Source organism: Symphodus melops (assembly GCF_947650265.1).
Source record: "Symphodus melops genome assembly, chromosome: 1".
NCBI lineage: Eukaryota > Metazoa > Chordata > Actinopteri > Labriformes > Labridae > Symphodus > Symphodus melops.
This window is the reverse complement of record NC_136691.1, coordinates 15,346,912-15,361,735: the sequence shown is the minus strand read 5'-3', so window position 1 is coordinate 15,361,735 and position 14,824 is coordinate 15,346,912. Positions and strand designations below refer to the sequence as shown.

Below are 14,824 nucleotides of genomic sequence, written 5' to 3'. Positions count from 1 at the left end.
TAATGGTTGCTTTCTAACTAAACATATTTAATTTCATAACATACAGTCGCTGCTGGCCTTGAATAGTGGTAATATAAAGAGTCCATTATGTTAGGCCTAAAGGCTACGAGCGACACATTAGCCTTTTGTTGAACTGCTGATCAAAAGACAAAAAAAATACGTTTTTAATTTAACCATCTTTTCGGGTATAACTGTAAAACGTTCACCCGAAAACAGCTGCGCTATCTTTGGTTTGTGCTCCTGTGAAGCTGATGTAAAACTGACCCAGAGTCAGCCGGTCAGTAAGTCTTGAGACGCGGCATTAAACGAAGAACTGATCCAGAATCAGGCAGCCAGACACCGGATGTGAGAGAAGCCGTTTTCGGGAGCGATTTCTACAGGAAATACCTTTCGTTGTGAAGAGCATTTGTGAAGGGCTGCCATTTTACCGAGCTTACGGTAAGAAATCTGACTTCATGTTGTGCCGTATAGTTGACCGGCTGCAGTACGTTCACTCACACACTCATTCACAGTGTGGATGTATTTACAACTAGCCTGTTTGTTGTTTGGAGTTAGACTGGCTTATTTATGTGTCCTGTCTGTAATGCTACTGTTAGCTGTGACTGGGCTCAGCAGGGGACATTATCATGTCAGAGAGATTTAGGATTTATTGACGACCTCTAAAGGCAGTTAGCCAAACATAATCTGCCTTTTTTTACAATGGGCAACATTTAGCATTTTGATGACACTGATCGTCCAGAGAACAGAGATTTTATGTTACTGTTGTCATGCCTCTGAGACAGCACGTATGTTCTTGTTCCCTAAATCCTACAAAACAAGCATTTTAAAGAGGAAATGTTATACATCTTTTCACTTTTTCAAACAGCCCCCTGTGGCCTAAATGAAACCTCTGTGCTGAGCTTTGGTCCACATATAACATGAATGAAGCAGCAGAGGAGGTTTGTGACCCTGTAGAAACCAGCTCTCTCAGAATGCTCTGTTTTTTGTGTTTGTCTCTTTAAATGCAATGAGCCCCCAACCTCAGTTTTCCTGGTAAACATCACTCCTCTGTAGAGACAATAAAAATGGCAGACCTGTGTAAAAGTTTTGCTCTAGGCTCCAGGTGGAGTCCACGGGAGGAGGTACCAGGGGAGCAGAGGTTTTTCTTTTTTTTTTCTTTTTTTACCAGAATCCAACTTGTGAGCTCACAATTTGAGACATTTTGAAACAGGGCTTTTTTCTGTGTGGTGAGGCCACAAACAAAGGACTGGATGGATTTATTTCAAATGTTGCTGGTTGATAGACACTCAGGTTACCCAAATAAATAATAACATTGAAAAAAACACAGTAAAAGTGTATTTTTCATGATATGTTCCCTTTAAATCTCATTTCCATCCCCTTCCTTTTAGCAGCAGCAGCGGTGAATCATGGGGGTCAAAGTAATGCAACTGACCTCTAAGTCCCACCATGAAAACATCCTTTCCTCTCTGCACCAGCTCATGCTGCAGGGACACCTGAGTGACGTCACGGTGCAGGTGGACTACCAGGGAGACTCTGCGGAGTTCCAGGCACACAAGGTGATGCTTGCAGCTTCCAGCGGCTACTTCAAGAAGATCCTTCTCTCCCCTCAGGATGACACCACAGACAAATTACTTCTCTCAAATATGCATTCCAACCATTTCTCCAAGTTTTTGGAGTTTGTGTACACTGGAGGGGTTGAGGTTGCCAAAGACAAGATTGCTGATGTTCAAGAAGCTGCAACATTTTTAGATTGCGAGGACCTGTTGGAGGTTTGTGGTGAGGCCATAAACGCTAAAGCAACGAACAAACCCACGAAGAAGAAATGTAAGGTTGTTGATAAAGAAGTCATTGATGGTGCAGCAACAGAAAATCAAACCAAAAGGAAGACCCGGGCTAAAAGCTTAATTCTAAAGAGAAAGCTCCCTGCACGAAGCTCTGAGAAAGAAGTTGTTACAAAAAAACTAAAGACAAAGAACCCAGCAAAGGACAACGCGACACAAGCAAAGCGGCTTAAAGTGAGGTTGGCTGGACGTAAAGTCATTCAGAGGAGTTTAACTACTATAAGAGGGCGTTCAAAGAACAAGCAGCTCAGCCAAGAAGGCACAGAGGAGGATGTAGACTGGACTAACTCTGAGGCTCCGCCAGAGAGTCATCCAGAGAAAGAAGATGAAGAGCCATGGATGGCGATGCCGACTGCCGGTGATGATGACTGGGAGTGTGAGGAGGACGAGCATGGTAGTGATCCTGAAGACGACACGTCGTTATTCATGGGGGAGGAAGATGGGAAGGAGGGGGAAGCAGAGGGAGGAAAGCTTAAGAAGCCATTTAAAAGGACATCCAAGGCGCAGTTCCAGTGTGACAAATGTCAGCGGACCTTCCACTACGAGAGAAGCTACTTAAAGCACATCAGGTAGGACTGCTGGCCTTTATTTATTTATTTCCCTTGAGTATAAACAAACAAAATGTAGCAATTCAGAGTATGACCCAGAAACCAGGATTTCATAAGAATACTTTCAATGAAGCAAAAGTTTCTGCAAATGACTGAACCTATAATGCATGCACTCGCTGTTCTGACCTCTAGAGTGCCTTTGGTTTGACCTTTTGAGCTGCCACTCTGCTGTATAACATAACAGATTTATGTTATACAACCTGCCACTGAATCATGTTATACCCTAACTTCTGAAATGTACAACATATTTGTTGATCAGTTGAGCAATAGGCTTGGACATTTGTGGTACTAACTGATGTTGGACCACCTTGAAAACGAGATGGTTCATCTATCAAGAAACCGTTTCTGACAAACTATGGTGAAAAGGTTGCGTTACATGAGACTCGTATGTTAACCTGTCCTTTTAGCAGCAATGAGCTGCCATACTTCTACTGTGTAAACTGGACGAACTCTTTCCAGCTGGTAAAGCTGTTTATACCAGATGACCATAGCCATAAGTAGGTCTGTCTTTAACCTCTGTCTGCTCTCTCGTCCAGCACTTATCATGGAGTCCAAGCTGATGTCATCTATCGCTGTGAGACCTGTCAGCAGACCTTCGCTAACCGCAGCAACCTGAAGATCCATGAGAAGCACGTTCACAGTACTGACAGGCTCTTCTCTTGTGAATCCTGCTCAAAGACCTTTAAACGTAAGAAGGATGTTGTCCGCCATCAAAGACAGGTGAGAATAAACAACATACCAACTCAAACTGAATGTCACATGCCGTTTGAGGTCCATGAACAAAACACCTACTAGGAAGTACATTTTCAAGCCCAGCACATGTTTGGTCTTACCCTCCCGCTGCTCCTCAGGTACACGAACGCAACAACTCGCGACATGTCTGCCCTGACTGTGGGAAGGCACTCAGCTCGAAAACAGCCCTGTTGTTGCACGAGAGGACACACACGGGAGCAAAGCCTTTTCAGTGCACTGACTGCGGGGCCAGGTTTACCCAGAACTCTGCCCTTAAGATGCACCGCAGGTACAGTATGAAGCGCTCTTATGATGGGTAGCCGACTCATTCTCAGTCATCTTAGTCGTACTGCGACTTTAACCAAATTAAAACCTATGCTTAATGTTCAGGACTCATACAGGGGAAAAGCCATTTGCATGCGACGAGTGTGATTCCCGGTTCACGCAGAAGCACATGTTGGCCTATCATAAGAGATCACACACAGGTAAAAAAGGGATTTTGCAATTTCACAACTATGCAGTTTTTTTTGTCTTTTTTAACACAAATGTGCTTTTCAATATACCTCGAAACATGGATCGATTTAAAAAAAAAAAAAAAAAAAAAAACCTTGTCTGATAAAGACAGACAATAACCAGACAGTCGGTGAAAAAGCTTTGGTCTTTTTCTTTTCATTCTGACCTCAGGAGAGAAACCATTCATGTGTGAGGCCTGCGGGAAGAGCTTTGCATCCAAAGAATACCTGAGACACCACTCAAACATCCACACAGGGTCCAAACCTTACAAGTGTGAAAAGTGCGGACGAGGCTTTGCTCAGAGGAATTCCCTCCACCAGCATTTAAAAATACACACAGGTAAAGTTAGACGTCACCGAAACACTGGACACACCAATCCACTTTTTAAAGATGAGACTAATATTGTCGGTTTATAAAGTCCTCTAAAATATGACTTGTTTGTGTTGTGTTGTCTGTCAGGTGAGCGGCCGTACAGCTGTAAAGACTGTGATAAGCACTTCACCCAGCTGAACGCCCTGCAGAGACATCAACGTATTCACACAGGAGAGAAGCCCTACATGTGTGGTCTCTGTAAACGCACCTTTACAGACAAGTCTACCCTACGCAGGCACACTATGGTGAGCGTTCTTTCAACTGCATGGAGTTGATGTTTTAATGTGTGTTCTATTTGGTCCAACGTAACTTCGATAGTCCGTCACCTGATGTTTTGTCATTACGTGGTAGTTTGATCCTTCAGACGGCTGTGAAAATAAACGGGGCTCTTCTATCCCTCAGATTCATGACGCAGATGCTCCCTGGAAAAACTACCTTGTGGTGCTCGAGGGAAATGTGGAGGAAAAGAAACCCAAAACTCCCACCAAGGAAAAGCTGGACAAATCAGCCTCAGGGGAGAAGAAGGGCGTCGCTCGAAAACACGATGGCACTGCTACTTCTGATTCGGCCGCTAACATTGCTGCGGTTCCTGCTAAAACCGACTCCGACTCCATCGTGGTGCAGTCTGAGCCTGTCACCCTTCCTTCAGACTGGAGCTCTCGTGGTGCCATCGCTCTGGTCAGCCACGGTGCCCTCGGCGGGATCACTGTCTTCCACACTGAGATGCCACCTGGGACCCAGATCCAGCCCATCATGTCCACGGACAGCACAGGAGCCAGTGTTATAACCTTAGATGGATCAGCTATCCCCGTCCCTTTCTCCATACCCGTGTCCATGGCTCACTCTATCCCCCTGTGCTCTGAAGCGTCCTCCACCTCTCTGTCCGTACGCTCGCTCGTGGTTCCTGTTTCCGACAGCGCAGAGATCGCCACTGTGTCCGCATCATCTGTCCTCGAAGCTGCAGCCTCACAAACCATTTTAGCTCCAGATTCCGAGACTAAAGCTTCTATCTCAGAGGCGGTACAACTGCATCCAGATATTCAGACGGTGGTTATTACTGGAACAGAAGCTTCCCCTGAAGATGGACAGCAAAGGACTGAATATGAGCTGACAGCTCAGCCTGAAGGGGTCACGACTCAGGACGCCGTGTAGAAAATGCATGCATTTAAAGTTTTATTCCAGACATAGAACATTTCAAATCCAATTCAGATATTATGTGCACCAGTCAAGTATTTTAAGAACAGACTTGAATGTGATTTTCAAGTCACCTTGAGTTCGTGCATATTCTCTATCGATATAACTAGGGCATAACTAAGTTATAAAATGGGGTACATATTATTTTAAATACAATGTTTTAGCTCTTTGCACATTTATAACATCTCGTCTGTTTGAGCTCATCTTAGCGCTCAATAAATAAATATACACAATCATGTTAGAGGAGTTGCGTTAAGGTGTTCAGTCTGATGTTTGGGTACGTTGTCAGTCGTCCTTGGCAGCTGCTCCTCAAGTAGCTTTCTTTGCACCTTTGAAATACTTTTAGCTACTCTGCTCATGGTTTATGGTGGTCTAAATGGAGTCCCTTAAGTTCTCCAAAGTTTTGCAAATTGTCTCTCTTTGGAACCATTTCCATAGATACACTGCTGTTATTTGAGCTGTTTATGCACTGGAGGTACATGTTCGTGTTTTTTTCTGAATTAAAAAGCTGCCATCAATTACAAAATGTTTTTTTTCCTGAAGGTTTAGAAAAAATAAAGTTAAGTTAACTTAAGTTTCCCATTGTTTTTTTAAGGCTTTTTGAAATAGCTGATGGTTAATGTGACACTACAAACTGTTTTCGCTGGTAGCATAAATAAAAGAAATGGGGCAATTAATAGCCTCGTGGTTATGTCCTGTGCCCCCCCCCCCCCGTACAGAACATAGGGTGCAGAGACTGTAGTCCTCATCACAGTGGTCTTGGGTTCGAATCAGACCTACATGTTATCCCACACTTTCTTTTCCTGGAATATCCTGTCTTTCTCTTCAGTTGTCTTATCCCATCAAGGAAAAAATGGTAAAAGAAACTAACATGTCTATAGCCTGGTACAAAAAACAAAATAGATCTGATTAGTTATTGTCATCACTGGTATACACTCTACAGTGTCGTTTTTACTTTATTAACTACACATACTGTAGTTAGGCTCGTAGCTGACATGATTGAAAGTTGGGGCAATGTAAGAATAGTATAACATGAATTCAGACAAAATGTGTGTTTCAATCAATTAACCATTTCGGTCATTTTGTCATTTTAACGGAAGGACAACACTTCAAGGATTTGTGAAATATTAATAGTGTACTTGCTGAAATATTACAGGGAATTTGAAAAGTTAAAGATTAAATTAGCGCACTGTTTGACGGACAAAATGACAACGCCCATGATGCCCAACATAAATGTCCTTTCTAAAAACTGACTTCAGTTGAGGGACGTGCATGCATGGAAATGTTTGATTACGTCTCCGAAGGATGATAAAATGATAAAAGGTCCCGTTTGAGAGAAACGTTCAAGGGCAGGACACCAAAGATGGGATATAATATCTTTATTATCGTCCCTTTGCACAAGCATACACATCATATTCAAGGTCCATCGTCATTCCATCTGGAAGAAGCTGGATACGCAGGGCGACTGAGCCGTTAGTAAAAACTTTGGTCTGGCTTACACTAGTGAATGCACCACAACACTAAACTATACACAGTGACATGCTTAGCGACTGTCCCATTATGGAAGGTGCACTGCGGTAAAACCTCTATGATTAGTTCACAACACGGCAAGAGATGAGTTACTAATGATGCGCATTAACCCTCCCCCCCCCCCAAAGATTACATTTCCTGGATAGAAAGAGGAAGGCTTTCCACATCAGTGCTCTACGTTCCAAAATACATTTTCACAGGCAAACTATAAAACACAGCTAACAGAGTCAAACATTCAAACGTATAATAACGTACATAATTCACAAGGATAAATTAAAAATCAAAAAAGTGATGGAAATGGAGTGGTTGTGATTGTGTACAAATGTTTAACAGTCTACACTTGGTGCATATCATCGCCCTTCTTCTTGAAGAGTCTCTCCTCATGGCTTGATAACAGAATCCCTTTTGCAGCTCCGATGACGTAAGTTTGAAGTACAATCCTGATATACGTACGATTCCCTTTCTTCTAATCCGAAAAATAAAAATAAAATCCACCAACACTGATAATCTTATGTACAAAAAAACGGAAACATCGTAATGTGTTTAAATATTCACAAACTAGGTTTAAAAAAAAACAAAAAAAAAAACAAGCTGCTTTAGCCTAAGAAACTATAATCATACAAAACATGCAGAGCTTGCCGTCAATACTAACATCAGTGTCAATACAAGAAACCACTCTGAACTCTGACGGGACAGATTTCAGCAGAGAAGGTATGCAGCAATCCTCGAGACGAGGTGAGGGCGAGAGGATTTACATTCTGACTCGACTCAGATTTGCATGTAAGGAAAGCAAAGATTGTACTCTTGAAAGTGAAGCAGTGAGCAGTGAAAAAAAAAAAAAAATCAACCAGCAGGCGCTCTCCAGACGCTATACACAGTGCGGCGTGTGAAAGAGTGTGCGTGTTGTTGTGTGTGAGTGTGAAAGCATGCGTGATGGATTTGTCCCTCCGTGCTGCGATTTTAACCCCCCAACCCCCCCCAGGTTTCTTTCATTTCAGATCCCCTTCATCACCCGCGATGGTCTTTTTGATGCGCAGCAGGAGGGTTGTGTGCCACTGGTCCAGGCGTGAGATCGAGTCAAATTCTTTTACCTGCAGGCAGCAGAGGGACACAGAGATAGGCTTTTTAGAAAAAGTGAGGATAACAGTTTAAAGGTTGTGCTTACTTAGTTGAATTTTTTTTATAGATAACTCGTTATTTCTCGTTGAATTTATACGGCTGGCATTGCAGAAAATATATTAATATATACACTCATTAAATCTATGATGCAACTATCTGAAAAGAAAAAGTAGAAGTGTGTGACACATTGTTCGAGTAGACTCCTCCCTTTCTAACTATACATTGACATTTCTTGGGTGTTAATCGTTAATTTTCAATGTCAGTCGGCTCAAGTGTCCAGTAACCAAAAATTCTTCGAGAGTGAAAGGAGACCTGGGAAAGAGCATTTCTCTTTCATGAGCACACAGCAGATCCATCCATAATTGCAAGAGCCGACGCAGAGAAACCCCTCTGCATACCAAAAGCATTGTTTTAAAACTTTGTAACAGAATATAAAACTTACAGCCTCTGTGAAAGCCTCGCTGTTCTGTTCCTCATGAGCCTCAAGAAGTTTCTGATCAGTCAAAAAAAGAAAAAAAAGAAGAAAGATATGGGGTTACTCATAGAAACCAAACAGATGAAGAGCGAGGAAAGTAAGCCATCTGATTCTTTACAGCTCCGAGTGATGAGTTACCTTCAACAGTTTGCATTCTCGAGAGTCTGAGAAAGCCGGGAACATCTCCTCGTATTTTTCAACAGCAATCTGTGGAGACACAGCGTGTTAATATTCTACCCCCAACACTCTCCAGATCTGAGACGGAAGCACACAGAGGTATGAACTCGCCTTAGCGTTGAGCTCGTCGACGATGAAATGACAGAGGGAGGCTTTGAAGAAATATTCTTTGGCGCTGTATTTCAGCAAAGGGTTGTCCATTGTGTTCGCGCCGACCTAGAAACACCCAAATCATAAATCACCGTCATTTCAGCAGCCTGAGGTCAAACTGACGAAGAAGCAAGATGCAAAACTCACCTGTTCATAGATCTCAATGGCCTTCTGGTACTGTTCCAACTGAGCACAGTAAGCCCCCACCTTCAGCAGACACTTGTTGGCAGAACTATGAAAAATATGACAACAGAAGGTAGATGCACTTTTTAAAGGTCAGAATGTCCAACATTTTACATAAAACAAAAACAGTAATCAAGTATATCCTGTGTAACTGTCTGTCTGAGTCAAGACTGTCCACAGTGAGTGAGAAGCAAGAGTCCCTCCTGCTGTACTGTCGTTGAAGCGCCATGTTTACATCATGTTTACATGGACGGGCCAGCCTCACATAATAAAGCAGTTTAAGTCCAGGACTCCAGAGAAGAAGAAGAACAGTCTACTCTATGCTTAGCTGAAAGTCAAGTAAGTGTGTTTACGTCACAGTCAGTCCGTGTCGATTTACATGCAATATGACGCTACGAGTTAAGCAAAGTGTGCTAATATTAGCATGCTAACACAACAATGGTGGTTAATTAAAGAACAAGGCATTTTCAGTTCATTTTTGAGTGGAGAGGCCGCTGGAGGAGAATTTTTCTTCCCTCTGACAAGTTATACATTCATAATATGCACATTTATTGCCTAGTTTATTACTGTAGTCATGTTACTTACATCATTTAGTTTGATCCTATGACCTGCAAAAGGAGTTATTGAATACATTATTTTAGCCAAGTCAAAGAACGGGAGCAGTACCTGTTGGATTCTTCTCCTTTGTAGTAGTCTGCAGCTTGTTCATAATGTGCGATCGCCTTTAAGAGAGGAAAACAACAAATGGTGTAAAGACAGAGCTGATACTGTCTTAGAATAAATACTATTTAGTGACTCTAATATAATGTTAGCTCTTGTTAACCTTTTCAATATCCACTAATTCAGACTCGTAGATTTCTGCCATACTGATGTGGTGTTTGGCGGCGATGGTGAATCTTCCCTGGAAGAGGAGGAGGAGGAGGAGGAGAAATCGTTACTAACCGGATCATTCCACAGATGACTAGCAAGTGTATGAAAGCTTTGTGTTACTACACAGTGCAGAGAGGTGAGGTTAAGCAGTGGCCTGTGGCAGCACGTCAACGAGGTTTGAGCTTCTGAAAGTAATCCTTCGTAAACGGAACAATAGCCGATTAGATCGAGGCACCAGTGGCAGGTAAACACTAAGAACTTTCTAAGAATATGTTGAAAAGACAAACAAAACAAAAAACTATTCTAGGAGAGGAAAAAGGCAGGGAGAGTCCGTTACACAAATCATGTTTCCTGTCCATTAAAGGAAGTGTAGATGTAGCCTTGCAATGTTAAATGACGTTTTTAATTTATTTTTTCTAATAAAGTCAACGACACTAGGCAACAAATCCTCCCCTCAGACCGTATTTTAGACACCAGCAAGAAACTTCACAGCTATTCAAGTCGTTTTGAGCCGGTGTTCTTTCCCTTTTTATCGGAAATTTGATCCCACATGAAATCAGCCACGTGCAGCCTCGACATTATCCCACAAAAGTTTATTAACAGTTCCTTGGTGGAAGGTGTTCTCCCCTCTGTTTTTAAACCCCTCTGGTCCAACCCCTTTTAAAGTAACCCAACCTTGACCCCAACGCCATCGATTTTAACAATTTTGTTGCCAATCTCAAAACTTCCATTTATATCAAAAAAGTTTTAGAAAAGGAGGTTTCAATGTAACGTTTATCTTTTATGACTGAAAATGACCTCTTTGAGAAATTTCAATCTGGTTTTCGAGCAGCTAGAAGGGACAATTTTGGTTATTTTATTTCTTAGTGCAGGATTTGATACTGTAAGGATTCTGCACTTAGCTGGGTTTACTCTTATCTTATAGAACACACCTTTGCAGTCACCATCGACACCTACTCCTCCTCTACCTCTAACATGACCTGTGTTGCACCGCAAGGTTCGGTTTTAGCTCCCCCTTTATTCTCCATTTATATGCTGCCTCTTGGCCGGACAACTGAACAAAGTCTCCTTTCACTGCTACGCAGACAACACACACACATACCTTCCCTCTGACACCTGAGGACCCTCGAAACCTAGCTGCTGTCAGAAACCGTCCAAGTGATTATCAACTGGTGGAGGGCACAAAAACGTTCTCCAAATAAACAATCCTAAATCATTCTATTCAGCCTGCCAAAGCAGACTCATGTTTCAAAAAACAGCCCCAGTTCCTGATCCGCCAATGTCCAACCCACTGCCAGAGGTCTAGGAATAACACATCTCGCCTTTGAATCCCAAAACAAAACTGTACGATCATGCTTCTTTCATCTTTGCACCACCTCCAAAATGAAATCAATGCTCATTCAACCGGACCTTGAAAAAGATCATCCACGCCTTCATCTTCGACTCGTGTAACTTTTTCTTCTCCGACATCAATAATAAATCACTGTCTTGACGACTTAACAATTGTAGTTTTATTACATGGCTTCCTGTCAGTTTGAGATTTGATTTTCAGATTTGACATTACTTTTAAAGCAGGGTCGGGGCTGCCTCTGAGCTGTATGAAAGAGCTCTTCTAATTCTTTTAAATCCCTCCTTAAAACAGACTTGCTTATAAGTGATCTCCTTTTGTCTTTTCTTACTGTTTTTACCATTTTAATCGTCTTTTACTTCTTCTCACGCTCTTTCACATTTTATCTCGTAATACCGTGTCTTTTCCTTTAACCGCTCCTATTTTCTAACTGAGTGATCATTTATCTTACATCCTTTGCCTATTAATATTTTACTGTGTATTCTCACAACGTCTTTGCTGGTGTTGTGTCGAGATGTGCTGCCTTGACGAAAAATGCTATCGTAGCACAAAACAAAATCAGACGCTATCCTTCTCCCCGACCACATCATGCTACCAGAACAAACTAACTTTACTCAAAATGCATCCTCAGAAGTACAGGGAGAAAGTTTCAGTACAGTAAAGATGTCTGAGGTAGCATCCCTTATCAAATAATAATAATAACACTCCCAGTATAGAATCCCTTTAATACACCACTACACGCTGCGTTAGCACTGTATGCTAACAGGACACATGTTTTGATTCTCTCCTTTAGAGGAGGCATATCTCGACAGATGAAAAGCCTTTCTTCGCCACCTCCTCCTGTCAACAAAAGGACATTGTCGATGGAAGAGTGGGCGGAACAGCCTCACGTGTGTTTTACGTAAAACCCCTTCATAATGTTGTATGAACGTTTTCACACAAATATGATGAGTATGTGAGCCAAAGAAAAGAAATAAACAGGATGGATGGATGGATTTTTTTTTTTTAAAGTACAATAAAAAAAAAACATCAAATAAATAATGTGTGTAACTTCTTCTACTATTATGGTTCAGAACATACAAGGACTCCTACGTGCATCTTACCATGTCTGTGTATATATCGACGGCAGCATTAAAACACTTGATAGCCTCTTTTGACAGCATAAAGAAAAGAGGAAGGGGGACAGTTAGACAGTTAGTGTGTTAGTGACAGACCCTGACACATCACAGCAGTGTTATTGACACACACTTACAGCTCACGCTCCTTGTAGAGAACAAACATCTTACTGATACGTCGATGAGTTGATGTGACGCAGTTCAAGGGCAATAACTCGGTCACATTATAATCCTTCTACTGTTTACATTCAGTCGTTTTGACAGCAAAGTAAGGCTGTGAAACACTGTGGAAAACTGATTCAAAAGGTGTGGCGAGACATGTATTTTAATACAGAGGAATAATCCATTTACTGTTATTTATACAGGAGACTTGGCTTCATTGCTGTCACACAAACATGAGCCTTGTAGAGTCTGCAAGATGTGGAAATCCCTGATCGACTGTACTGTATTCAAAAGAACGCATCATGTATATCCTTCAGTCAGGAATGTGTCCACTTAAAAAAAATCAATGCAAGACTTGATGTTTGAATCCTTAAACAGTCCAATTATTGGGATACAAAATAAATATAATCAAGGCACGACAGTGAAAGCGGTCTCACCATTAGGGTCGGACTTCTTGTAAGCATTTCCTGCATCGATGAAACTGGTGGCGGAGTCGTGTTTGTTCTGCAGCTGCATGTGGATACGTGCCGCCTTGCAAAAAGCTCCTCCAGCGGCTGTAGACGGAAGGAGGAAGAACACGACACGGACTTTAGAAGCAATAACAAAACCATACTGTCGGAAACAAGCATAACATCCCAACGACTCTTTAGAGCTACGGAAAACAAATAAAAGAAGCTGAGCGCACCGCTCCAGTTCTTGGCCATCTTGAACATGTTGGCGGCTCTGCAGTACATCTCACATGCTTCCTCCACTTTGTGAGGTCCTCTAAACAAAGACAGGAACAAAAAGAAAGCAGACAAATACATGTTTATAAATCATACAGGCTCCACGGCATACAAAGGTTAAACAGTGTCAAGCCTTTGTATAACTTATAAGTGATGTCTACATGGCATGGAGTGATAAACTGTATAACCTGCCAAGTGATTGCATTTGTAGATAAGATGCAGAGCCCAGACTGGCTCATGTAAATCCCTCATCACAGGCCCTATAGATCTCCCTTCCTCGGAGACGAGAAGTGGAGCCCTTGGAGCGCCCTGTCGTTGTAATAATATTCTGACCGTTCAATCATGGCAGAGGATTACTTCACAGCTTGGCCGGCCAAAGAATTAGCAGTATAAAGCCCGGCAGAGGTTATCACGCTCGAGAACTGTCGAGTCGTAACATCTGGGGGGTCACAAGGGGAAAGAACTTTGAAAAAGAGACCGAGTCACAGCAGGCCAGTTGTATTTAGGGTCCAACCTTTTTTTCTTTAATGGATGATGACACCTTTTTGTATTTGATCTCTTGCATTTATTACATTTAAAAAGACGTGTTAATTTACTCCCCAAGGTCACTTGTATCATTGAAATCAGTGTTGTTGCTTTTATAATAACTGTTTGGGACAATATGTTGTTCATAGAATAATGCAGACATCAGGACTGAAGGGATACGTAAATGAGACAGAAAAAGAATAAAGGGGGAGCCTTGCCTGCCTTCTGTTCTACGTAGAATATAATGCGCGTCTGTCTCGTGTCATTGTTATGGCTATGACTTAAACTGTGTTTGCGTTTCATAACATGGAATCAAAGCACACTACTTTGTGTGTACTAGAACACAATAAGGGACCACTGAAACCTTCAATATGGATCTCATCAAGACATCTGCCCTGGAGGTTTGTCAGATCTTTAGTCCTCTGAGAATCTTTTAGTTCATGATTGATTAGTAATCACGTCACAGATGTCAGTAACTGCTATGATAATTATAAGGCCAGGTGACAAGAAAGATTATGTTGGTGTTTTTAATGCTGAGGGAGGAGGGGGCGTTTGTTTGGACAGCCATCTTTTCATGTGTGGAAGTAAATGCAATACATTAAACACTATGATGACACAAGAGGTTTACACAGTAAAAATATTATGTTGACAAGTGTTGCTTTTGACAATACAGGGACTTGGTTAGTCAATTGAAAGCCTAGTTAACTGTCTACTGCGTAGTCTGCGCTGTGATACTGTGATTTACTGATTCGTTTAAGAAAGTCAAACCTTATTTAAATAACTACCACCGACACCAACATCTTGCCTCCGGCTGTCGTATTACTCAGCTATAAATGTTAAACTTGTAAACATATAAGTTATGAACGTTGGTCTTAGGAGAAATAGGCTAGGTGCCAACTTTGCTGCTGACACTTCACGCTTGCTAGCTGTTTGTTCTTTGGTGCAGTGCTGTCTTACCCTCCAAACATCCCTCCCAAAAAGGAGCCAGAGGACTTGACTTTTTTGTCAGCATCGGCCATTAGCTGAATCGCTTCCTTCTCTTTGCCGGAGTTGTCCATTTCTATCTCTTTCTGATGGACAAACTTGTCGGGAAACAGAAAATACCCGCAGAGGATCCCGCTGTGTACAGTGAGGATTACAGTCGATGGGTTTATTTGACGTGGGCGTGCACCTGCTGGTGGCTTA

The 14,824-nt window shown here is 42.0% G+C and overlaps 2 protein-coding genes across 4 annotated transcripts; one reads left to right on the top strand and one right to left on the bottom strand.

The window, feature by feature from the left end:
* The first annotated feature begins 228 nt into the window (after positions 1–228).
* On the top strand, positions 229–5,834 carry gzf1 (GDNF-inducible zinc finger protein 1). Of its 2 annotated transcripts, none has more exons than XM_079366169.1 (8): positions 229–438; positions 1,395–2,410; positions 2,986–3,169; positions 3,301–3,470; positions 3,572–3,666; positions 3,866–4,033; positions 4,154–4,311; positions 4,469–5,834. In XM_079366169.1, exons 2-8 carry the CDS (start codon positions 1,407–1,409, stop codon positions 5,216–5,218), a joined length of 2,529 nt encoding a protein of 842 aa, XP_079222295.1. In that variant the 5' UTR covers positions 229–438; positions 1,395–1,406; the 3' UTR covers positions 5,219–5,834. The 2 variants fall into 2 exon arrangements, with proteins under 2 accessions (XP_079222295.1, XP_079222294.1); XM_079366168.1 differs by having other exon boundaries at positions 230–438; positions 1,392–2,410.
* A 790-nt stretch (positions 5,835–6,624) lies between these two features.
* napbb (N-ethylmaleimide-sensitive factor attachment protein, beta b) lies at positions 6,625–14,824 on the bottom strand. 2 transcript variants are annotated; one of them, XM_079355133.1, is made up of 11 exons: positions 14,597–14,823; positions 13,075–13,154; positions 12,827–12,943; positions 12,216–12,262; positions 9,718–9,795; positions 9,561–9,616; positions 8,859–8,943; positions 8,673–8,777; positions 8,523–8,591; positions 8,352–8,402; positions 6,625–7,881 (listed from the first exon to the last, which is right to left on the bottom strand). In XM_079355133.1, exons 1-11 carry the CDS (start codon positions 14,695–14,697, stop codon positions 7,780–7,782), a joined length of 891 nt encoding a protein of 296 aa, XP_079211259.1. In that variant the 5' UTR covers positions 14,698–14,823; the 3' UTR covers positions 6,625–7,779. The 2 variants fall into 2 exon arrangements, with proteins under 2 accessions (XP_079211259.1, XP_079211260.1); XM_079355134.1 differs by lacking the exon at positions 12,216–12,262 and having other exon boundaries at positions 14,597–14,824.

Excerpts from the sequence above, each read along its gene's own strand:
- gzf1 (XM_079366169.1), top strand. The coding sequence starts at position 1,407 with ATGGGGGTCAAAGTAATGCAACTGACCTCTAAGTCCCACCATGAAAAC. Across the intron at positions 2,411-2,985 it reads AGCTACTTAAAGCACATCAG|CACTTATCATGGAGTCCAAG; the intron begins GTAGGACTGCTG and ends TCTCTCGTCCAG. Across the intron at positions 4,034-4,153 it reads GCATTTAAAAATACACACAG|GTGAGCGGCCGTACAGCTGT; the intron begins GTAAAGTTAGAC and ends GTTGTCTGTCAG.
- napbb (XM_079355133.1), bottom strand. The coding sequence starts at position 14,697 with ATGGACAACTCCGGCAAAGAGAAGGAAGCGATTCAGCTAATGGCCGAT. Across the intron at positions 12,944-13,074 it reads GATGGCCAAGAACTGGAGCG|CCGCTGGAGGAGCTTTTTGC; the intron begins GTGCGCTCAGCT and ends TTCCGTCTACAG. Across the intron at positions 8,403-8,522 it reads GAGAATGCAAACTGTTGAAG|AAACTTCTTGAGGCTCATGA; the intron begins GTAACTCATCAC and ends TTGACTGATCAG.